Source organism: Lepidochelys kempii, chromosome 5, assembly GCF_965140265.1.
Source record: "Lepidochelys kempii isolate rLepKem1 chromosome 5, rLepKem1.hap2, whole genome shotgun sequence".
In the NCBI taxonomy this organism is placed as follows: Eukaryota; Metazoa; Chordata; order Testudines; family Cheloniidae; genus Lepidochelys; species Lepidochelys kempii.
In genome coordinates, this window is record NC_133260.1 from 21,000,693 (window position 1) to 21,026,932 (window position 26,240).

The 26,240-nt window shown below is 40.1% G+C and overlaps 1 protein-coding gene across 1 annotated transcript in view; it reads left to right on the top strand.

Moving 5' to 3' along the window:
- The window catches only part of ONECUT2 (one cut homeobox 2), a 48,820-nt gene extending 22,927 nt beyond the window's left edge, over nucleotides 1–25,893 (top strand). Inside the window, exon 2 of the mRNA XM_073343611.1 lies at nucleotides 20,394–25,893. Coding sequence (XP_073199712.1) covers nucleotides 20,394–20,680 — 287 coding nt within the window. The 3' untranslated portion in view covers nucleotides 20,681–25,893. The remainder of the gene's footprint in view (nucleotides 1–20,393) is intronic.
- The last annotated feature ends 347 nt before the right edge of the window (nucleotides 25,894–26,240 follow it).

The following is a 26,240-nucleotide window of genomic DNA, read 5'->3' on the forward strand; positions in this document are numbered from 1 at the left end:
TTACATTTCCTCCACACTGAGTTCTGTTTGAAATCAAATTGAGAAACATTTTTAAGCTCCATCAGGCAGATAACTTGGTTTAGCTGAATTTGTACTGCACACATATAAAACAACATATGAGAGATCAATATGCATGTCTTACCCTTGCAAAAGATATGAAGAAATTACTTAAATTTAAATTAGAAGGACTGTTTAGTTTTTCATAATAGGTTTGGCTCCTTTACCAGTTAGCAGTTATTTCATGTGCTCATTTCACAGTTCCAAAAAATTGTGGCTTCTTTTGTCGCTATTGTTCTAGTACTAAAAATCAGCAAGTATTGGGGGGTCTATGCACTGAGGAAGGAGAGGATTTGTTTAGGGAGACTGAAGGGAGTAAAAATTAGGAGTGGGGTGATGGTGTGAAATTAAATATGAAATTAAATAGTAATAAGTCATCAGGACCAGATGGTATTCACCCAAGAGTTCTGAAAGAGCTCAGATGTGAAATTGCAGAACTACTAACTGTGATATGTAACCTATCATTTAAATCAGCTTCTGTACCAACTGACTGGAGGATAGCTAATGTGATGACAATTTTTTTAAAAAGCTCCAGAGGCGATGCTGTCAATTACAGGCCAGTATGCCTAACTTCAGTACCAGGCAAATTGGTTGAAACTATAGTAAAGAACAGAATTATCAGACACATTGATGAACACTATTTGTTGGGGAAGAGACAACATGGTTTCTGTAAAGGGAAATCATGCCTTACCAATCTACTAGAATTCTTTGACGGGATCAACTAGCATGTAGACAAGAGTGATCCAGTGGATATAGTGTACTTAGATTTTCAGAAAGCCTTTGACAAGGTCCCTCACCAAAGGTTCTTAAGCAAAGTAAGCTGCCACGGGATAAGAGGTAAGGTCCTCTCATGGATTGGTAACTGGTTAAAAGATAGGAAACAAAGGGTAGGAATAAATGGTCAGTTTTCAGAATGAAGAGAGGTAAATAGTGGTGTCCCCCAGGGGTCTGTACTGGGACCAGTACTGTTCAACATATTCATAAATGATATGGAAAAATGGGTAAACAGTGAGATGGCAAAATTTGAAGATAATACAAAACTCCTCAAGATAGTTAAGTCCAAAGTAGACTGTGAAGAGTTACAAAGGGATCTCACAAAACTGGGTGACTGGGCAACAAAATGAAGATGAAACTCAGTGTTGATAAATGCAAAGTAACGCACATTGGAAAACAAAATCCCAACTATACATATAAAATGATGGTGTCTAAATTAGCTGTTATCACTCAAGAAAGAGATCTTGGAGTCATTGTGGATAGTTCTGTGAAAACATCCACTCGACATGCAGCAGCAGTCAAAAATGCAAACAGAATGTTGGGAACCATTAGGAAAGAGGTAGATAATAAGACAGAAAATGTCATATTGCCTCTGTATAAATCCATGGTACACCCACATCTTGAATACTGCATGCAGATGTGGTCGCCCCATCTCAAAAAACATATATTAGAATTGGAAAAGGTACAGAAAAGGGCAACAAAATGATTAGGGATATGGAACAGCTTCCATATGAGGATAGATTAAAAAGACTGGGACTTTTCAGCTTGGAAAAGAGAGGACTAAGGAGGGATATGATAGAGGTCTATAAAATCAGAACTGATGTGGAGAAAGTAAATAAGGAAGTGTTATTTACTCCTTCTCGTAACACAAGAACTAGGGGTCACCCAATGAAATTAATAGGCAGCAGGTTTAAAACGAACAAAAGGAAGTATTTTATCACACAACACACAGTCAACCTGTGGAACAATTTGTCAGAGGATGTTGTGAAGGCCAAGACACTAACAGGATTCAAAGAAGAACTAGATAAGTTCATGGAGGATAGGTCCATCAATGGCTATTAGCCAGGGCGGGCAGGGATACAAAACCATGCTCTGCAATGTCCCTAGCCTCAGTTTGCCAGAAGCTGGGAATGAGCGACAGGGATGGATCACTTGATGATTACCTTTTCTGTTCATTCCCTCTGGGGCACCTGGCACTGGCCACTGTCAGAAGGCAGGATACTGGGCTAGACGGACCATTGGTCTGACCCAGTATGGCTGTTCTTATGGTCTAAAAAAGGAAAATGTCAGATAAGGATATGAAAAGTGCCCCTTCTGTGAAATGTTCGACACTGTTAAATAGTCTCCCAAGAGACATGGTTAAAGCTCCCTTGCTTCATTTATGTAACATTAGAGATGGAATGAGGAGGGGTTCAGAATGGATTAGGTTTATGTCGGAGTTTGTATTTAAAGAAGAAACAGCAAGGGCTGTGTTCACCCATTTCATCCCTCTGCAGTTAATTGGGCAGGAAGGAAGACAGGAAGGTGTGCAGACTAGGCAAACCCATATAGATCCCTCAAACCCAGGTTAGACTTAGCAGTAGGCGTATGCTGCCTCTTATAAAGGCTGATGCAGTTCCCTCCCCACCAAGTAAACAGAGGGATTGTGCCTCAGAGCTGCTCCTGGGGCAGTGCCACCGTGTGCTTTCCCTTACTTAGCTCACATGCTTATATGCTTTCCTGAATCAGAGCCTAATATACGATGCGTCTTGCCATATGCAGACCTTATTGCGGTTATACTAATGTGTGTGGTTTTGAGTTGAAGCTTTATTTTATTCAAAATCAAAACAAAAGAGAACCAACAAGACGTGTATATGTCAAAGCTAAGTAGCCACATGATCTTATGGTTGTAGCCCTAGACCTTTCTCAAGACTCTCATCCCTTTCTCCTCATTTGCTGCGTCATGTCTAAAATCTAAATTGTAAACTCTTTAGTGCAGGGCCCCGTCTTTTGTTTTCTATGCAAGAACTGGCTGGAACTTATGCAAGGTGCACAGTTAGTGCACAGGATAGCTGCACAGAGAGACAGAATTAAGGTTGCAGAGGCAACCCTAAATCTAGCTTTCCCTAACTTTCAACTTGACTTTGCAATTTAAATAAGGTTCCTTTAACACAGAGTTTTGGTGTGTAATTATTATAACCAAGGTTTCAGAGTAACAGCCGTGTTAGTCTGTATTCGCAAAAAGAAAAGGAGTACTTGTGGCACCTTAGAGACTAACCAATGTATTTGAGCATAAGCTTTCGTGCATCCGATGAAGTGAGCTGTAGCTCACGAAAGCTTATGCTCAAATACATTGGTTAGTCTCTAAGGTGCCACAAGTACTACTTATCTTATTATAACCAAGGTAGCTTTTGGGTGAGCTCGATAATATCTAACGATAAAATACACTAATACTTTGCTATAATATTTTTGCTTCTACTTTCAAATAACACTACAAATTCATAGTACTCAATGGTGGCCTTTGTCAAACCTGTTTCATGAAAGATTTTTCATACTAATTACCTCAGCTTTCCAGTTAATATATTTTTTACGACTCGGTAATCACTTATGCTTTTTACATGTATGGTCACCTTCTTGCAATGCATGCAAGAGTTGATGGCATTTTTTATCCACGAATAAGGGCTCCACTGTGCAAAACATTGAGCTCTGGGCCCCAGCCCTGCAAAGAGACACACGTGCTTAACTTTACATGTGGGAGCCCCCAGTGTCCACCACTGAAGTTAACTGGAGTTTTTCCATTGACTGAAATGAAGTGGGTGCAAACCCTTTGAGTAGTTCCATTTAAATCACTGGGACTATTAATGAGCTTCAAGTTAAGCTTGTAATGCTTCATCAAGCCCAGAATGCTCACTATGCTCCTGCTCCCATTAGTTACTTTACCTAGTGGAAGAAGATAAGATCTGAACAACTCTGCTTGGTGTGGCAAAGGCTGTACCATGCTGAGCACAAAGCATATCACACTAAGGGGAGCTGGTTCTGCGTATGCCCTTCAAATATGGGAGGGAAGTCATACTGAAGGAGACAAATGGGGCCTAAAGGCCAAACTAAGAATGTGATCCCCAGGAGAGATACTCCTTCTCTTATAAGTCTGCCTTTGTGTAAATCCTGGATTGTTCCTAACTAGGATAAAGCTTACTTGGAGTCTGACAGCCACTTTTCTATCCTTTAGAGGTGTCAAGATAAAAATCACCTAGAAAATAGATATCCATTGCACATAACAAAACATGAAGGCAATTGCAGTGCACAAAAAATGTGAACAGCTCTGTCAAAAGTCAGGTCTAACCAGCTCAAAAAGGGGCAGCTCAGAAAAGTGCTTTAATCCAGCATATGAAAAAAATAGAAATCAAGATTTACAAAATAAAATAACAACAATAATAAACACAATGAAACTGAATTTTCTCCCATGAATACTATCTATTCAAAATGACATATGTCATACATACTCCTGTGTTTGTTTGTTTGTTTGTTTGTTTGTTTGTTTGTTTGTTTGTTTGTAAAGAAAATCCCAGTCCAATCTCATTTTTCAGGGTCTTTTTTTTTTTTAAATAAAATAAGTTTCCACAGTAAAATATATTGCACAATGCAGGCTTACTCTATATAGAATTTACAGAACAATTGTTCTGATTTTCTCTTTTTTTGTGGGGTCATTGCAAATAGATTTAAATGGATTTCTCGGTGATGATAGGTTTTTTTCACTAAGAAGATATCCCATCAGAAACTCTTGGGCTCTGTTCTGATCTAATTCAAATTGCTTTAAACCAGGATTGAATCTATTGAAGTCATATTTAGATTGTAAGCTCTTCAAGGCAGGGATTCTGTACTTCTCTGTGTTTGTATAGCCTGTAGTCCAATCAGGCTCCAGACTTGTTTGATCCCCAGACACCACTGCAATAAGAATGATTAATAATAGTAATAATTAATAATTGGAGTTACAGTAGTATAAAACTAGTGTGAGTGAGAGCAGTCATGCCTTAAAGTTTCAGACATATATGTTTTATATTTTCAGTGAATCATTTTACTGGTTCTTTAATCAGTTTTATGGTTGTGACAAAAACATCCCCAAAACAGATCAGTCTGACTTATGTTCATTGACAACTGTGGGCTTCATCCTCAGACATTAGCATCTAAATAGAACATCCAGATGCCATTAAAAGTGTCTCATCAGAATGGAAAATGGACTTTTAGGTTTCTAAATAAGCATAAGTGCCCTCATATGAAATGTGGATGTTATAATTAGCTTCCCAATTGAGTTTGGAGTTTTAAAATTGCCACCATGAGTATTATTTTGTTATAGTGTATTCCTGGGGCTAGATTCACAAAGGGATTTAGGCACCTAGAAAATCACTGGGATTCACAAAGGCTGAACCTAGATTACCTATACAATGAATGGGGAGAGACAGAGTGCCTAAGAATGGGATTAACAAAAGCCAGCTTGCTGCCCCACTTTAGATCGCCGATGGGAGAGACCAAAGAAATGGTTATGTGCTAAACACTGCCCCTCTCAGGGAGATGGACACTGGGGTGCAGAGGGGCACCTGTCTTCACTTGGGATTCACAGTTGTGAACCTTCTCCTGGAGTCAGACATCTAAATGTTCGCAGCAGCAGGATGTAGAGTTAGGTGGCTCTGAGTATACGTACATGATTCGGCCCTGAAAGCAGGGAAGTGCCTATCTTCCCCCAGTTCATGAATCTCACTGGGGCTAAGGTATCTGAATACTTAGAGTGAGGCAGCCATGCACCTGCTCAGAGGCAGAGACATTGGTGTCTAGGGAACTTTGTGTGCAATAACTTAGGGGCTAAGTGAGTTTAGGTGGCTGCCGAGAGTGGAGTTTGTCAATGCCAGTGGCACCTAAGTCTGGGACACAAAAATCTAAAATAGCTGTTAGGCTTTTAAGTGCCTTTGTGAATTTAGCCCCTGCAAAAATAATTTATGTCACATTGCCAGAGGTTGGTGGAGAAGGGAAACAGTGTCTAGCCACTTGCTCCAGTTTTTTACATGTACGTCTGGTGGGGCTTACTCGCTTGCATCAGTGCGGAAGGTTGACACTATCTTTGGCTCCAGCCCCTTCTGCCAACCGCCTCCCTCTGGCCCCAGGTTGTCGGGGTCTTAGGCCTTGGCCAAGTCACCTAATTTCACACCCCTTCCGTGGTATCATAAATCCAGCCAAAACTGAATAGTCCTCTGCCATCTTGAGATACTGAAGTCTTGTCTTGTCTTCTCTATTTACAGACCCTATCTCGGGGCTTCCTTTCCAGTAGCCTGCACTGCCCCGGTTGTGTCTGTGTACCCCAACCCTGGGATTCTCTCCATCAGACATACCTGTCTCCTCCTCTGTCATCTCTCTCTCAACTGAGCTCCTTCAGTCTACTTATTATGGCTTAGCTCCTTCCCCTCCAGCCAGGTGCCAATTAGCTACTCACCTTCCCAGGTTCCAGTTCCTAATTGGGCATATTCACTAGCAGACCCTATCTCAAGGCTTCTCTTGCAGGAGCCTATGCTGGCTCTGTAGTGTGCTGTCCCATTGCCTCTGTTTGTGTATCCTAACCCTGGGCTTCTCTCAATGAGACACACCTGTCTCCTCTGCCATCTCCTTCTCTCAACTGAACTCCTTCAGTCTACTTATTATGGCTTAGCTCTGTCCCCTCTGGCTGGGAGCCAATTAGCTACTCACCTCCCTAGGTGCAGAGCACGAGTAACTGGATGCATTCGCTAGCTTTGCAGATGATGGGGGTTAAGCCTCATGACAGTACCATAGGGCAGAATGGCCCCATATGACATTTCTTTTCCTTTCTTTCAAGCTCCAGCAGCTTCTGCTTCTGAGATATATCTTTGTGCATTGACAGGCTTCCTGTATTGTTGTTAAAGTTAATAACTCTGTGAAGGATTTCACCACATCTCAGAGCCACACCATGTTGTTTTTCTTAATGATGCTCATATTTGGCTGTTCCAGGGAAGTGCCTCATAAAGGCATTACATTCTTCTTGTTTCCTGTGTTCTTCTCTTAAGTCTGGGCAGATGACTACATTAGAGTGATCTGAGGATGGACATTGAACTGCCAATGGAGTGACTTATTGCCTTCAAGACGTGTTCCAAAAAAAAAGTTTTATTGAATGTCAGTTGCACCTATCACATTTGCCAGTCAGAGACAAACTGGATCCTTGATAGAATAATTCTTGATACTTTCTCCTCCACTAACCCTTTGTCTGCATTTTCTGTTTGGATTATAAGCTTTTCTGGAGCAGGACTCTGTTTTTCTATGTGTATTGTATGATACTTTGCACAGTTGGGCCCTCATCTTAATGGAGGCCTCTAGGCGCTGCTATAATAAAATAATAACACTAACAAGGATGATGACGAGCAGGAGAAGTATATGTTTTTGTCATTGTGCTTTCATCTTTCTTACATTTCTAGGTTGTTGAACAAATTGGGACTTTTTGATATTACTAAAGAAAAGTGACATGCAATTTTCCCTGTAAACTAGTGCCGGTATATAGTGCCAGTATTTTGTATTGCTTCAGACAAAAAGGCATTTGCCTTAATTCCAGTCATACCTGTGCTCTCCTAACTATTTACGTCTAGAGCTGTGTGGTGTAGTGTAGTAACTAGTTTCTGTGGATAATTCTTTCTTTGTAGATTGTGCACAAGCAATTTGTTGGGAATATTCAGTCCTCAAAGTTTGAGTTATTTTTTTTTTTAGTTTTGACTGGATATATAGCCACATGCTATGTTTCTGCTGGAAAAAAACATAACTCTTCGAATCAAGTTTCTAGTGCATGTATACATGTTCCAGAATTCGAAACAAATTGCAACATTCTTCATTATTTGCTTTAAATTCACTATTTCCACAAATATTCCTGCCAGCTGACTCATTCACTAGAAAAGGGGCATAGGCATGGGCAAAACTGATTCACATAAAAATCTGAACAAATATTAGAGGAAAAGCATTTCGCACTAAATGTCCAGTTCTAATGACAACTCCAGAATGTATCTTGTGATACATACACAGTAAACTGGTCTCTTAAAGATGCCTTGGAATATGTAATATAATACAGTAAAATTCTCAATGCCAGGTCGTCTGGGTGGCTCAGAGGATGTGTACTAGGGTAGGAAGATTTTCACCTCTACATTATCAGTTTGTATCTAGTCCTAGGTGATAGTGACCAAAAGTCATTACCATCTTAAAGCCATCCAGTGGCCCAGATGGAATGACTTGGTGGTCTTAGTCTAAATTTACTGGACACAGGTGTCTCATCACAAAATCACCACTGCAGATGATGCTAACTGGCAGTCTTTTTGGCAAGCTCTGTAGAGAGACCAAGGATGGAATGAGCCTGGAACAAGAATTACCCTCTCATTCCTAGACTTCATCCCACCAAGTCAGGTCCAATGAGGGGAAGTTTGTACTGTTGTTCAGAGTTACTGTACCTGTTCAGTTGATAAACAGAAGACTTCATCCTTCAGGCAGCTTTCATGAACACTAAATTCACATATAAAAGTAATATATTCAGAGCAAAGCTATGTAATAGCTGCTGTATATGTTAGAAAGGAAAAAATGAGAGCCTTATTTTGCTGTCACTGAGTTCTAGATCCAGCAAAGCACTTTAGCACATGCTTCACTTCTAGCCTGTGAGTCGTCTCACTGAAGTCAATGGAATTAAATCGGAACTTGTGTGTAAGTGCTTTGCTGGATCAGGGTTTAACACCAGTTTAACTCCATTGACTTCACTAGAGTTTCTCTGGGTTTGCAGTGGTGCAAGTGACATCTGTGTCAGAACCTGAGTCTTCGGCCAAATTTTGATACAGTTAGACCTGTGAAAAGCTGGAGTAACTATGAAGATTATTCTAAATTGTAACCACTGTAACTGAGATCAGAATCTGGCTCTCTATGGTGGAAAAAATGTATCTTTTAATCCATGAAGGTTGATTAAAAATACATAACTGCACAGCTTGATAGACTGGCTCCATTTGCTCCTGTCTCAGCCTCACTTTTCAGATTGAACTGCAGACTTCCCACTTTGATTCTGCATTCCAGCGCCTTCATATCTAAAGTGACATTATAAGAAAGCAACCATGACAAACTCTTTGGTTTTTTAAATTCTGGTGATTTTTTTTAAAAGTTCTGCTGCTTTCAGATCCCATTATTTAGTTTTTTGTTGTTTAAATCAAACCCACTGTCCTTATTTAGGAAGGACAGTCCTTCTTTTACAGAAAAATGTTGAAGGCCTGATTCACCACTGTGCTGCTACCATTTTATGCTAGTGTAGCTCCATTGAAGTCAATGATTTTATGCATGTGTAAAACTGGAGTAACACAGTGGTGAGTCAGGCTATGACCCTTTTTCAAAGTGTTCCTATAGAAACTCCTATTTTCTCCAGTGCAGCCTAGTGCAAAGAAAGATGCGTCTGTGTTTCTTGCTCCAAATGTCCACAGTTAAAGCTCACAGTTATTGCCAACTACCTATTGTCTTTTACAGACAACATTCAATATTAATTCCAGTACATAAAATCAAGACTTTTCTAAAATCAAGATGGCTCCTTCCTCTCCCTCCTTAAAAATGAATCTCGCTCTGTAGGCAAGTTTCCTAGACAATAACTGTATCTCACAAGAGAGTTCCCACTCCATTTTTCCTTTCTGATAAATGCACATCAAGGAAAACATTTGCCTTTATGGTTCCTTTTCAAGAGCAAACTTAACGGTTCAAGGAAAGTATTTACTGAATGCATTGAGAAGCACGTAGCTTTGCATTATTTATTATTAGATACCAATAACTGTAATACACAGAATGTCTTTGGACATAAATTAGTGATGTTAGAAAATATCATAGTCCTCCCAATGTCCCAAAACCTATTACAAACTGCAGTGAATATGTAAGAGCGCATCATATTCCTTGCCTTTCATTGGCATATCATGGAATTGGATTTGAGACAAAAGACTTAGTAAAATACCATATGGAAAAATCCAGTATGACTACATTAAAACCTTCTTTTTCTCTCAGACATATAATAAAACGTTATTTTGGATAGCATTATCTGGTAGCTTAAGGGTGGAATAAAAGCTTTGGGATACAGAAGAGACCCCTCAGTGGGAAAGAGCATGAGTTTGAAAGTATGTTTATAGAGAGCTCCAGAGGGAATAAGGAAGGAGTTCATGGGTGGCAGAACTTGTGTGGAAGAGAATACTCAGGAGGAGAACTAAGGAGTGGGCCGGAGATTAGACAAATGGAAACTCTGTGGGGAAGTACTGGGAGAAGTTGAGTCGAGATCATGGAGAAGTCTTGGTGAGGGGACGAGAAAGCTCAGTGGTCACTGGGGGAACAGATGGCAAACCAGGTTCCTCCTATGAGCCCTTACCACATTAGCCGGGGAAACCAGTGGTTTTTAAATCATACATTCTCCACCCTCAAATTCCAGACATCTTTTAGTGCTTTAGATCTGGTCCATGACTGAAATCCAGTCATGTCCTAAGGCTCCATTTACTCCAGTGTAGCTGCACCAGCTTACACCAAGGCTGAATTAGGTCATTGCATGTTTACCTCTGTCCGAGACTTCAGAATGCTTTTTTCCCTTTCTGGACTACCTGATGATTGGAGGAAAAGGTTGTCTTGTAGCAAAATTATCACAATGAAATCTTCTGTTTTCATTGGGCCTGATTCTCCCTTGATTTACAACAGTATGAATCAGGAGTAACCCACTGAAACCTTTCATATTACACCAGTGTAAAACCAGTGTGAGATCAAAATCAGGGCCATTGTGTTTTCAAAGTAATATCACAGGAAAAGTTGTGTTTATGTAAAAAAATAGTGTAAAGTGTTTTGTGATATGGTTTGCATTAAATGTGCCATACAAAATATAGTTTTGTACCATATCACACAAGATAATTCATGCAAAATTTCACATGATGCCCAGGAAGAAAATGATGGCAGATGATAGAAGGAGAGAAAAGGGACAAAACTAAGAGGAGGAAGGAAAGAAGAGGTGAGAAAAGAAAAACATGGAGAGAAGGCACAGTAAGAATGGAGAAAATAGAGAGAGAGAGCAAGAAAGAAAGGAGGAAGAAAACCAGTTGGAAAGTGGAGAGAGAAAGAATAGAAGAAAGAAATCAACCTGAAATAAAAATTAATGAAAAATTTAGCTAGTGAGATGACATGACGAATGGAAAAAGAAAGGCAAGTTATAAAATATAAAAAGCAACAGGCGAGAACAGGTTGCAGCCACACATATAGAGACAGTGACATGCTGACAACATTTTAATAAGGGGTTTGTTCAAAAAAATTCGGCCAGTCTTCATCATGCGTGAGATATTTCCTGAACTAAATACTGGAATATGCTCCCCAGTGCACAAAAACAAAACAAACAAAAAACACCATCAATTTCATACTTTTCCCCTCTTACTCTACTCTCCACCCCTTGCCCCAAATATGTTAGTTCAATAGGACTTGGTTATTTGGAGGTGGGCAGAGGGGGAAGGAATGTGTGAAAAATTATTTCTGTCCCATAAGTCCATAATTTCCATAATCTTCCCCCATCAAAATAAAAGTCATTAGTTCCCAAACCAAGTCTAAGAAGAAGTTACAATATAATACAAAAAAGAATCCGGGGAAAGCAGAGATGTAAAACAATAAGACAGTGGAGAAATAAACAAGACCGGGAAATATAATGGAAATTAGATAAATGAGGGTAGGGGACATTTATTTTTATCATAAATAGAAGAAAGAGCTTTGAGCTTTGTTTTGTTTGTTGTCATAATTAGAGAAGGCCCCCAAGCTATACCGTTCAGATCCAATCTAAGCTTTTCCAAAGTTTGGGGGTGTTTGGATCAGGAGTTCTGATTCATCCCTTTAAGTCAGAGTCATGAAATTCTGGATCCAGGTCTAAACTTTCCCAGGGTTTGAGGTATTTAGATATCGGGATATAGTTTAGTCCTGTTATGGAAAAAGAGGCCAGTGGGAAAGCTCAGGTGGGGCACTGAATCCCACTCAGAACTTGCCCAAAGTGCATGGCTGTTGAGAGAAAGGACTGGTTTGTGGTAAGGCACAGCACTAGGCCTCAAGAGATCAGGATTCAATTCCTGGCTTTGCTAGAAACTTCCTTTTTGACCTTGTGCAAGACACCTGGGCCCAGATTTTCAAAAAGAGCTCAGGACCCAGAAGCTACCACTGTGACACTTACACCTAAGCTTTCAAATGAGCTCAACACTCCATTTGCTGAACTCTTTTGAAATTCTGGCACTCTCTGTGGGTGCTGAGCTCATTTTGAAATTCTGGTCTTTAGTCTCTCTGTGCCTCCATTACTCATCTGAAAATGGAAATAATCATACTTCCCTTCTCTTTTGTCTATTAAATGTGTAAGCTCTTCAAGGCAAGGCAGTCTCTTGCTTTGTATATGTACAGCACCTAGCACAACGAGACTCCAACTTTTGTTGACTATTGTAATACAAATAATAATAACCTGGTGGGTTGGTTCAGGCCCATCTCTAGTACCAGAATAATATAATAATAACATTACACATTTAAATGGTCTTTTCCAGCCAAAAGCACTTTCCAAATGCTGGACAAAATCCGCCTTTTGTTAATAGTGGCCACGTACTGGAGGAGGACAAAGGGAATTGGCTTTGCTGTAGGTCTCAGAGCCACCCTCCTGAGGTAAAGTAGGGTGACTTATTGTGACCAGGGGGACGCATGGTGTAGTGCATGTTACCTCTGCTCTGAAATGGAAATATATGTGTCCCCTCTCAGGTATGTGCTGCAGCATATGCAAAAAGGATTAAGAAACCATGGCTTCAAACCAGCAGAATTTACCCTGAGGGTCTATGGATCACCAGCAGGCTTGTTAGTAAGGTCTTCTCCTAGCACTCAAAAGCTCCAGGAAAGTGTCCTCCACTGGTGGATTGTCAGAGAGGCACTCCTTGAGCACCCTTTCGCCACTAGTCCATCCCTGCTACAAAAGTGCTGCATCTCTTACATGCCGTCAACTCTGGAGCGGGAGGGTGGACAGCAAGTGTGGCCCTGACTTTGCCTAATTTTACAGTTAATCTCTCCTTTTGGACATGCGTAGGATCCATATACAGTTATGGGTCCACTATGACTTACACTGAAGTCTCAGTGTGTTGCATGAAAAGGAATCATGCCATGTGCACTAGTTTTCTTTCTGATGCTTATGCCATAAAAGCAATTCCCACTTACAGTCTCTGAGTATTGCATTCATTGTCCCCGCATTTGACATGGCAGCTGTCATTCTGGCATAATGAGGATCTCTGTGAAGCTCAAAAGCTTGTCCCTTCCACCAACAGAAGTTGGTCCAATTAAAGATATTACCACACCTAGCTTGTAACTCTGGCATAAGTAAGGGCAGAATTGTGACCATTCCTTTCCTTACTCCTCAGCATAGGCTAAGAGCGCTGCAGGTCACAGCATGGGGAGTCAGAGCAGCCTCCTGCATGCCTATTCCTCATTCATCATAGGTGGGCAGGAGTGGGCGGGCAGGGAAGGGAGGAAAATCAGGGAGGCAATAGTGACTCTGAATTACAATCTAATCCAAAAATACAGGTAGAGATAAAGAATTTCATTTCAAAGGGCCTGACTCTGACCTTACACTCAGTGTAAAAGAGGAGTAACTCCACTGAAGTTAATTGTGTTACATTGGTATAAAACTGGTGTAAGAGACAAATCAGGCCCAATTAATTCAATTAAGTGCACACCTTCTTGCACAAATCCAAAGAAATATGGTGATGTGCAGAAATGATCTTGTCAGTGCAATTTCAGCTATATACCCAACTGAGCAATCAGGCACACAGCTGTGCCTTATTGCAATAGGTGCAGGTGGATGCACCTCCATCAACATCGATTTAGTTTACACCCATTTCCATCCAGTGTGAAGGGAGGCAGATGAGTCAGATCCTGTTTCCAGTTCCAGAGATGCTAAATTTTCAAACTTAAGTGCCTAAAGTTAGGTTAGCTCCAACAGCACATCTGCAAATCCAATCACTTATCTAATAGGAATATTTTGGTCTTAGCATGTTACCTAAGCATGTTAAAATGTGGATTTTGTGCAGTTACCTCTATCAGTCTAGTTTTAGCCTTGGACACATTATGAAGATGACATTGGTTTTCCTGCTAGAAGTTCTCCTCCTGCTAATGGATAAAAAATCAGCTATTTATACTGAACTTTTTAAGATCCATTAGCAGCCTTTGATGTCATTGATCTGTTGACCCACCCACCCTCATGAATTCTGACAGGCGTGGATGGAATTCCTCTTGGGTGGCTTCCTCCTTTTCTTTGTGAGATGGGTAATGCTCAGTGTGAGGTAATTACACTCCCTTACCCCAGGCTCCCTTGTGTAGGATCCTGCACAGGGGCACTGGGACAATTTGTATATTAGGGGTGCTGAGAGCCAGTAAACCAAACTGTAAACCCTGTGTATAATGGAAACCACTTCAAGCCAGAGGGTGCAGCAGCACCCCTAGTTCCAGCACCTATTATCTTCAGTACTTCTATTCTGTCACCTCTGCAGTTCAGTTTATATGAGTCTGCTGGCGGGATTGGTCAAGACTGACCAACCTGATTGCTTTTGATGATGAGATAACTGGCTCTGTGGATATGGGGAAAGCAGTGGATGTGATATATCTTGACTTTAGCAAAGCTTTTGATACGGTCTCCCACAGTATTCTTGCCAGCAAGTTAAAAAAGTATAGATTGGATGAATGGACTATAAGGTGGATAGAAAGCTGGCTAGATTGTCGAGCTCAAGGGGTAGTGATCAACGGCTTGATGTCTAGTTGTCAGCCTGTATCAAGCGGAGTGGCCCAAAGGTCGGTCTCGGGGCCGGTTTTGTTCAACATCTTTATTAATGATCTGGATGATAGGATGGATTGCACCCTCAGCATGTTCACAGATGACACTAAGCTGGGGGTGAATAGGTAGATATGCTAGAGGGTAGGGATAGGGTCTAGAATGACCTAGACAAATTGGAGGATTGGGCCAAAAGAAATCTGATGAGGTTCAACAATGACAAGTGCAAAGGCCTGCACTTAGGACGGAAGAATCCCATGCCCCGCTACAGGCTGGGGACCAACTGGCTAAGCAGCAGTTCTGCAGAAAAGGACCTAGGGATTACAGTGGATGAGAAGCTGGATATGAGTCAGCAGTGTGGCCTTGTTGCCAAGAAGGCTAATGGCATATTGGGCTGTATTAGTAGGAGCATTGCCAGCAGATCGAGGGAAGTGATTATTCCCCTCTATTAGGCACTGGTGAGGCCACATATGGAGTGTTGCATCCAGTTGTGGGGCCCCCACTACATAAAGGATGTGGAAAAATTCGAGAGAGAATCCAGCGGAGAGCAACAAAAATGATCAGGGGGCTGGGGCACATGACTTACAAGGAGAGGCTGAGGGAACTGGGCTTGTTCAGTCTGCAGAAAAGAAGAATGAGGGGGGATTTGATAGCAGCCTTCAACTACCTGAAAGGGGGTTCCAAAGAGGATGGAGCTCAGCTGTTCTCAGTGGTGGCAGATGATAGAACAAGGAGTAATGGTCTTAAGTTGCAGTGGGGGAGGTTTAGGTTGGATATTAGGAAACACTATTTCACTAGGAGGGTGGTGAAGCACTGGAATGGGTTACCTAGGGAGGTGGGGGAATCTCTATCCTTAGAGGTTTTTAAGGCCAGGCTTGACAAAGCCTTGGCTGGGATGATTTAGTTGGGGATCGGTCCTGCTTTGAGCAGGGGGTTGGACGAGATGACCTCTTGAGGTCTCTTCCAACTCTAATCTTCTATGATTCTATGATTATGAGATGTTTTGAGCTGCAGAACCATCAGTATACTGTAGTCAATTGAAGTTAATGGAGTTGCATCGACCTACACCTGTTTGAATAGGGCACATCATACACCTGATTGCTCAGTTGAGTGCACAATTGGGATTGCGCTGTGGAGCTCATTTGTGCACATGACAATATTTAATTGGATTTGTTCATGAACGTTCATTTCCATTTATGTTGCTGACCATGGTCCTGTTAGGAGGCTCCCCCATTCCTCACTTAGGCTGCAGAGGGAGTTTAGCCTGTCAGAAGAGTCAGATGCTTTGGAGGCTGCTTCCATCCCGCTCTAATCAGCCCGGACAAGCAGGTTCTTCACTGACTCCCTTTAGAAAGCCTCGTAGACTAGTCACAGGCAGTATCTTAGTCTGCACAAGAAGTTCTAAATGCTTTCCTATGGGGCCCCACGTCTGTAATCACCCTGTGCTTCATCAAACAATCATGGGCCATCCAGAGAGCTGTGGATGGGCCATGCATGAGGTGGCTGAACGTATATACAGAACAGCCTATATGCACTGTTGTGGTGGACAGAATCCAGCCCATTCTGCAGCCAGCCCCAGGCTGAAACAGGAGCCATGACACCTAGGCACCCCCCTTCTCCTCTCACTTACTATTGAAGTCAATGGAGTTTTGCTACTGTAAAACTGGTATCAGAGGAGAAGCAGCCCCCCCAGCTCTCCTCAGCCTGATACTAAGGCCCGCTGTATTCTGCTCTAAGAATAGCAAGCATGGAGCTAGTCATATGGAGTTCCTCAGCTATCCCAGTCCACAGTTGCCTTATCCAGTACATTGGAAACACTGATTCCACTGAATTGGGGCCTGCTATGGCCCTTTGGCCTTTGATGGAATTTTGTCGCTAAACTGCTGATCCACCCTAACAAATGACATTGTAAAAAGAGCCTCCTGGAGTTCCATATTCATTGTAATATGCAGTCCAAATTATGCCATCAGCCGCATCTCTGCCACCCATTGTCTTCAGATTGAGCCCTCAGCGACACCTGTGCAACCCCACTAGCCTTAAATTAATCTGAGGACATCAGTTTGCCTGAAGAACCTGTGACAAGTTTCAAGCAAACCAGCTCTAAATAGGGTTTCGTTGAGTCTCATACCATAATTGACAGGTTATGTTGGATTTTAAATTAACCATAAAACCTGTTTCTTTACTGGGTGTGAATCAAATAACCAGTTTATCTGTTACAGATAGAAGGGGGAGTTGGGAATGGTGTCTCTGCTCATGTTGCTAGGAGGTTGGAGAAAGGTCCCTTGTGGAGCGTGGAGCATGGTGATTTAGGAAGAAAATGTTAATTCCTAATAGGGCTGGTTGGAAAACAATTCCATTTTGCAAAAAAAAAAAAAAAGGGGGGGGGGGTTATGAAATGGGACGCTATCACAGATACTCTACCCCCGAGTGTGCATATACTTGATGTGGATTTTTTAGCAACAGCAAAAAATGCCATGAAGGGGTTATCTCATATGTTTTTTTCTTCTAACTGCAACTTACAGTAATCCGTGGAAGCTTGAAACTGAAATCTGGTTTCATATGACAAAATTTTGTCTTCTGTCGCACACAAATTGATTTGCTATTGTAGGGTTGTTCATGAATTTGGGGCACCTACGCTTGATCTTTCCTGTTTCATAAGAAGATCATTGAAGTATTTGTGATTTTGACGGGGAGGTTTGAACTGACATACCTAGCTCAATCTTGCAAGGTGCTGAGCATTCTGGTCCTAATCCAGCAAAGTATTTAAGCATGTGCTTAATTTTAGCAATGTGATTAGCCTCATTGCTTTCCATGGGGTTAGTCATTTATTTAAAACTAAGAATGTGTTTGAGTGCTTTGGTGGATCAGGGCCAGAGTATTCAGCACCTTGCAGGATCAAAGCCAGAAAGAATTGCGTAGAGTTTGCAGACAGACAGAGGAAAAGAAAAGGTGAGTGACATTTCGGGCCTACTGACCTTGACAATGGCCCTTTTAAGTTGTTGATCAAAAAATGTTATTCTGAGACTGATTGAATCAAGGTTTTAAAGGGCATGCTGATAATTCTCTATCTAAGGTAGCTATCTAGGGTTTCTCCATAATGCTCAGCATCATAGAATGCAAGCTCTGCATCTAGATCACCTCATACAGCACAAATAAAAAAATAAGAAGGATATTGCATCATTAAATGTACTTTTTAAACAGGGGTTTTAGTTTTAACTGAATTTTCTTGGTTTTGTGTTTTTAATATTAAATAATTAACATGGGATAATACAATCTGCATATCATTTGAGGAATTTATAATTTGATGTGGGGAACTGGGAGGTTTTTTTTGTTTGGATATTTCTGGGGTTTGGTTGGTTTGGTTTTGGTTTTTGTGGGGAGTTTGGGCTAGGCTAGTGAAAATAAAATTGCTGAACTTTAGGTCTGCTTTCCATTTGAATAATATTAAAAGACTGGCTTGACCTCTATGTCTCATTCATGTTACACCTTCCCAGTAGCAATGCAGGAATTTCAAAAGGTCCAGAAGTTTAGTTCGTGGTCTGATAAACATCAAGACTTTTGATTCTTAGCTGAACTTTATTGGAACATCTCAAGTCTGCAAAATGTGCCTGGAAATCTCAAGAGAATAAACATGCTTGACAGCTTTCTGGTACTTCTTGTCCCCATTTGGGCTATAAATAGCACCACAACTCTTGGCATGTTTCAGCAGCTCTTTTCCTGGTTGTAGCTGGTGCAGATATGGATGAAAATGACAAATAATAGGAGATGTGGAGAAAAGTATCCAGACAGTTCTAAATTTCAAAAAATGGTTTAGTTCGGCTGAAGTTTGGGGTAAAGTTGGGGTAAACCCTTCCAGATTTGCATCTACGATAAGAGCTTTAAATGGTATGAATGAGTAATTTGTAAAAAAGTAATAATAACACTTTTCACTCCTTTCACTCTAAGGCGAGGATCTCAAAGCGCCTTAGAAACATTAATGAACTAAGTCTCCCAACACCACTGTTAAGTAGGTATTCCTTGTCCCCATTCTACAGAGTGGGAAGCTGAGGCCCAGAGAGATTAAATGGTTTGCCCAAGGGCACACAGAACTCTGTGGCAGAGCTGAGACTGGAACACAGCTCTTCAGAGGCCTAGTCCTGGCCTGTCCTCTAGAATGCTTCCTCTACTTTTCCACATTTCTAGTTAGCGACACAGGTGTCTGACAGCATTTGGGGCCAAACCATCCTCTCTCGTGACAACACACAGGAAGAGGAAAGCTAGGGAAAATTTGAGTGCAGAGCACAGAGAGCCAGAATTTTACACTAAGGTGCTTTTGAAAATCCCACTAAGCCCCCATCTGCATTTTTAGGCACCAAAATACCATTAAAAATCTGGCCCAGACTTCATAGTTCAAGGCATAGGAGTTGGACATAGTCCTCTATCCAGACGTATGTCCTGAGGTCTGTAGGGGGAAGTTCCATAGATTTTTAGGGGATTTGTGCAGACAGCCTCCTCTCCATGCTAAACTGTGAGCATCCCTTCCTAACCTTGGTGAGTCCATGCCTTTCTACTCCCTCTTCAAGGTTTGCAGCAGGAATTAATGCTGGAACTGTCAGCATTCACTCCCTCTGGAATTTCCCATGGAAATTACGTTGATTTGCTAGCAGATAATAGTGTGGAGGGCTGTCTGCTAGATTCAAACTGCTACCATGCTGACGTATCCTTTCAATCCGCAGAGCTCCAGATGGATGGTGTCTGTGTGGTGAAGCTTTGTAAGAAGGGGGGTGGATTATGCTGGTTCAGCTCTCTACCTTCTCCTGTACGTTTACACAGCAGATTTTTACCTTCACCTCACCACTGCAGTGCCTTTTGCAGTTCACTGGAGTGCATATGTAATTTTAGACCTAAGAAAAGGCTCTTTGCCCCAACATGCCCATGGAGTACATGCTCTGCATGCATATAGTAGTCATTTCCATTTTGTATTTCTTCTGTGCATAGATCCACTTCCTAAATGGTTCCATTGACATAATGGACTAACAGCCTCCACAATTTCGTTTGCAAAATAAAATCTGAGCCTATTGTGTGTTATAAGAGCACGCAAAAAGTATCTGAAAACAGTGACACTCTCTGTTAGCTAGTGGGAAGGGTGAGGCAGATATAGTTTGAATTTTCTTTTCTAGGCTGAAATTTTGTATTCTACATTTCAGATCATGAAGCGAATTTTATGGAGGAGTTATGTTTCTGAAAGGGGGCCGTTTATAACAGGAATAGACCTAAAAGCCTACAATTTTTAAAGAGGATAGTGATTTTTTTTGAGAGCCTTAATTTTTGGATGACACCTGAGGGTGCCTAATTTTCAGTGGATGGGTGCTCAGCGCCTAGAATTGGAGTGACTCAAAGTCACTAGTCATTTTTGAAAAATCAGGCCTTTTAGCTGTGGTTGGGACCAAAGTCACCCCTATAGGATTCCTCCTAGAAAGCTTTTTCAAGTACTAATTGTTTACTCAGTATTAATTCAGATCATTGATCTCTTTGGTTTTACTGCCCACATTAGGCATATCAGTGACTCGCATTCTTAAGAGATGAACCTGAGAACGGTGGTTATTGACAGCGTTACAATTTGCACAATAAAGTTTAACAGTTTACATCCACTGTACAGTTTTATCAATGTTTTCACTGTATCACCTGTTCAGTTTATTGGTACTTCTGCAAACATTGATTCTTTCTCTCTCTCTCTCTTTTCTGGTTATCCAAGCATGCAAACGCAAAGAACAAGAACCGAACAAAGACCGGAACAATTCCCAGAAGAAATCTCGTCTGGTTTTCACCGATCTCCAGCGCAGAACACTTTTTGCCATCTTCAAAGAGAACAAACGTCCATCCAAAGAAATGCAGATCACCATCTCCCAACAGCTGGGCTTGGAACTTACCACTGTCAGTAACTTCTTCATGAACGCTAGGAGGCGCAGCCTAGAGAAATGGCAGGATGATTTGAGTACAGGGGGATCCTCTTCAGCCTCCAGCACTTGTACCAAAGCATGATTGAAGAAAGGAATCTAAATTGGGCACAACTTAACCATAAAAAAAGGAGGAGAAAAAAAAAGGAAGAAAAGAAAGAAAGTATGGATTCTGAGTGGGGCCCTTCACTGGTGATTTGAAAGCACAATTCTCTTGGAAAGTAATTCTAGTCTAGCTGTAAACATAGGACACCTTTTTTTAATGGCTATTTAGTCAGTTTTAGAAGGTGCAAATCACAAATTAATCACTTTCTGTATAGTATTACATTCAAGACAGGCTAAGCATATTCAAAATATAAGTGGGTCATTCATGACACCAATTTTTCCTGAGAGCCAGTGAAGACTTACACTGTGGATCAGCATTGAAGGCGATAGGAGTACGGCAGGATTGCCCAGAGTTGGTAGCTAAACAGAAGTACGAACATGTCTGACCTACTTTGTTTTCCAAATGCTTAGGCTTGCCACACCACAATATACCAAAGCTCACACCCATAACATGACAACATGAGAACTGAGCACAAATTTTAAAAGATGGAAATTGAAAAATCCAAGAACCTGTTTTGCAATCTCAGGCATTGTTTTGGTTAGATGTTTCAGAAAAAAATGGATCCAATTTTATGTTTTGGGTTTATTTTTTAAACTTATCAGTGAACACTCACATGGTCTTGGATCACTAAAATTCAGTTCACTTAAGCTCAAAGTATCAAGCACAAAGACAATAGATACAGAAATAGAATGGTTCTGGACTTGCTACATCTGTTCTTTCAAGACACTCTAATTTATGAAGTTGTTAATGAAAAGTATGTGACCACACAAGCTTCAAGCACATTTTGCTGTTTGTCACAAATTCTGTGTTTGTACATAATGCAGATGCACACTCAGGAGGTCAATTTAACTGCTACAGTGCATGGAGCAAACACAACACTTTGAGAAAGCTAGATTTCTTTAGGTCATTCATATGTCTTTTTTAGTTATTAGCATCTAGTTTCTCCTCATCATTTCATTGTTACTGAAGTCTATTTAGGTGGGGTGGTTTTTTGTTTTTTTTGGGTTTTTTTAATTGATGCATTCTGTATTTGAGTTCCTTGGTATTTTCTTAGCAGAAAAAAAGCATCCACTTTCAGGATGTCACTGACCATTTAGATGTGCTGCATATGACTTAAATATGACATCAAAATCTATCGCATCTCCATTACCAGTTAATTTAACCTGAAGAGAACACAGTACACCAAAGATGCAGTATATTGCAAGCCAAAGACATTTATAACTTGCCATTTATTTCCATCATCATCACAGTATTGTGATTATTTTAGAAATCAGAAAGCCTTGCAAACTCCAAAAAAAGTATAACTCTATCGTTTTAGTTTGCTGTACAATTGAGCAGAAAGTGGATGCTGACAAAATTAGCAAAGTCGTGAGTGGAGTAGCAGAGCTAATAGGGCCATACTAGCTGCAGTTAGAGTAGTCTTCAAATAGCATAAACAATCCTTATCACTGAAATTGTTACAGTCACTTGATGTGCATATTTACCAGTGAATGGCCCCTTTTGAAACACCAATTGAGTGTTCAAAAGCAAGCCAAACGCTGTAACGATTCTTTAAAGACACTTGAGACTTTTTTATGTACTACTTAATCGAAACCAAAGAAACTTTTTCTGCACCTACTTCTTCTGCAACAAACTGTTCCATTTTAATAAAATAAAATAAAATAAAAAACCAAGGAAGCACGTCAGGAAACAAAAACAACACAACACACTGTGTTTTGACAGACATCTTGGACATTTTAGGAAGCAGATTTCAAAGAAAGGGTTGACAAAAATCAAAACAAAGTAAAGCCAATGTGAGTGCTGCTTCATCTGACAACTCAGTAATCTTAAAGTTGAAGATTGTCTTTAATTTGTGCCTATGCAGTTTTTTCAAAAGAACAAGGAACAGAGCAACCGAAACCTCAACAGCTACAATACCAAAGATGAGGATTTCTCACAACTTTTGTTTCAGTTCATTATCTCCTCTTGCACGGCTAAAATGCTTATAGCACCATTGATCTGTGTAAAGGTAATCAGTTCTGTTTCTTTGAGCAACAAAAAGGGTGGTTATTAACTTTTTTTTTCTGTTTCTCCCCCCACATGGAATCTTTCAAGGATTCCATGGACTCCAAGTATAAGGTGTTGGGATACTAAACTAATCTCTCTTCTCTGTCCATAAGAGTATGTGGGAAAATGTCAGTTGAATATTATTTGTTTTTAACAGGTAGAATTGTTCTCTTGTACGTTCAGAGCTTTAAACAGCCATCCCAGATCCTCTTCCCCTTAAATGAATCCCGCAAGATAGGTACTGAAATACTTCGTTGTAAATACCGCTTATCACTAGAGATGAGCCTGAGTCACAAAGATCAGATCTAGAATTCAAACTGGATCAGAGCTTCCAGTAGTTCAGGTGGTTTGCATTCATTGTTTTGGTTTGAACCATTATACTTCCAAATAATGAAATTTGGATCCAGGGCCAAATCTGAATTTCCTCAAAGTTTGGACGTGCAGGGGAGGAGGGAATCTGAGGAGGGTTGCAACCAGTGTCTCAATTCAACTTCATCTCTACACATGATTTAGGGCTTCTTTTCTGCTAACACTGCATATAAAAGTAATATAATCGGTTTCTACATTTTACTTTTTTTTTTTTTTAAGAAAAGAAAGAAAAACAGAAAAGGTTTCTGTACCGGAAGGATAGTTAAGGACCTTTCCTTAGAAATAAATTCAAGATTGCTACCCGGGAATCAGTATCAGCAATTAACCTGATAAATGCTAGCTTTGGGGGGAAATTATTCTTTCCACATAACTCTTTCCTAGAGAAGGTTGGTCATACAAAAGTCTCCAAAGAACAAGTGAAGCCTCATTATCAGAGATGGAACTGAGTAGCAAAAGTCAGATCTGGACTCACACTTTTCCAAAGAATCAAGGTGTTGGGGTTTAAGGTTTTGATTTGGCCCATAATAGAAAGAGGGTCCAGCTTATGAAGCTTTGATCCAAATCTAAACTTCACCTTCAAAGTTTGGCATGAAGGTAGTGTTCAGATCAGGGTTGGTTTGAGAAGGCCGATCTCCACACGTGTCTTGAGTACGATCATTGACCATACTAGCAATTTGCCATCCCAATACTGTTGTTCATTTTCTAGCAGTATTATACAATGCTGCTTTTCTTATTGTTTTTCTCATATCCCATTCCATAAAGTTATATACCCTTCGCTGTTCTATAAGGGGATGGACACAGTACTTTAGTTAAAGCACAAAATGTCATTTCTTAACCTCTTTTAAATTACTGTCAATTTTCCTGATGAGTGCAGTGAATTGATGTGTATGTCTGACAAAAAATAATATCTCAGCCATCATTTAAGGAATGTGGTCAAAATGAGCTGTCCATGCCAAAGTAAGTTTTCCATACAGAAGGCCTTCTAACATTAAGCACATCCACCTGATGGTGGGTTCTGCCTTTTGTTTAATGTCTCCTTTATAATCAAGGGGAAAGTGCCATGTTTCCCTTATGAGGTTTTATGCTTGAAAATTAGAGTGATTTGTGAACTTTTAACGAGTAAAAGGAGAAAAGTGAGTGAGTAAATTCTCACAACTTCAAAGACCATTTTACTTCATATGCACTGAATCTCAGTGAATTTTCTAGAAATTCCTGCCACATCTCTTTCTCGTTGTTTGAGGCCAGATTCGAGTACCCTGACCTTTGCTGAGTAATATTGCATTCTGTGAGCAGCCTTATGAATGTCAATGGGACACCTTGTGACATATGTTGCTACGCAACATGACAGAAGCAGAATCAGGTCCTTGATTGTTTCAGACCAAAATAGAACAATTTATTGTCTAAAATCTAAACACCTTTTAGGCTTTATTTGTCTCATCTCACCAATAAAAAATACAGCAGATGCCCAACTATCTCTGGAAAGACCGTGGCCAGGAAATTTGTGTCTAAGCTTCATATCTCATGGGGGTATGCAAAAGCTGTTAACCACGCAATGAAAAAAAAGCTATTTTTATTCAAGGAGGAGTGTAAGTCTCTTTTTATTTGACTCTAGGCCAGCAGCTGCAGCCAGAACAATCCAGGTTACATACTGAATTATTAACAAACCAAAATTATCCTTAAGATAAAATGTGATATTTTTGATTCCCCACAAATGTTTAGATGTGCTTGGTAGACAAAATAATGGCTCAAATTCCAATCTTTAAATTTAAACTACTGGAAAACAATCACACACTGGAAACAATATATTGATTGAACAGTGGTGGCTCCCTGATTTTGCTGTTATGATTAGGGTTCCAACCCTGCGGCCTTTGCTCAAGCAAAATTGTAGTATAAGATTTTGCCTGAAAGAGGATTGCATTTTGAGGCCATGGCCATGTCAATGTTCCTATTATATGCCTATTTGTCAAAATTATTTTGATATGGACATATGAAAATACTGCTGCATTTTTGACTCCCATATATTTTATCAACCCATATTAAGTCTTCCATTTCATTGTCAACTGTAGCAGGCTTTTTATGTAGCGTATAACTCAGAAAATGAGTGTTAATAGTATAAACTGATTGTAGATATATATGTGGGTATGCGTATACATATGTATGATATACAGTATATCCTGTTTATACTAAAAACAATCCAAAATGTGTGTGTTACATTTATATGCCATCTGTTTATAACTCTCTACAGCTATATGACTAAAACTTGTATCTTTTTTGTTTATTTGTTCGGATGCAAAAAAAACTAATGTAAAAATAGTATCCCAGCATCTTCTTTACTATATACTTGGAGTCACTATCATGGGCACATCCAAGATGAATTCAACTTTCAAGAACCCTTGGATATTGTTTAATCATCTCTGAAGGAACAAAGAATGTGCTTGATTACTTCGGTTGAATAGCTTTATTCTGGATCTCTCTTAACTAAAGCTAAATCCAAAGACCTGAGAAGGACTAAACCAGCAAAGCAAAGCTCAAACCTACTTAAGGGAATAGGAATCTCCTCTTCCAAAAGGAGACATGGTAATGACATAGCTTTGGAAAAGTTGTGCTAGCTATGGGGGGGGGAAATCTGATGTTTTTCTTGCTTGTCACAACACCTGAGTATTTTTAAAAATGGGAAAACTTTATAGATTATACTGGGCCTAATTTATATTTATTAAGGGGAATTTTTATTGTTTAAAAGTTTTAAAAAATGGTAATCTTTGAATGATTTTATTTTTTTCCTGACTCTTTTGGGTTGTGACCCAATATATTAACTATCAGTGATGTAATTTATTTAAATTAGTCTCAGACCAATCCTGAAGTCTTTATTCAGGCTAAATCCCCATATGGTTTCATTTTATTTTAATTTTCAGTGGGAGTTTTGCCTGCTTACAGACTGCAGGAACAGGCTCAAGTGATAATCTTTTGTAACTATTTAATTTAATCATTCCTGATTACTTTGTCATCTGAGTTAATTTTACGTATTTATCAGTTCTAGAACTGTAGCGCATCATAGATGCAATGCTTATATTAGTATATACACTTTAAGGTTAGTATTGCTTCATAAAGCAGCCAAGTTCTGTTA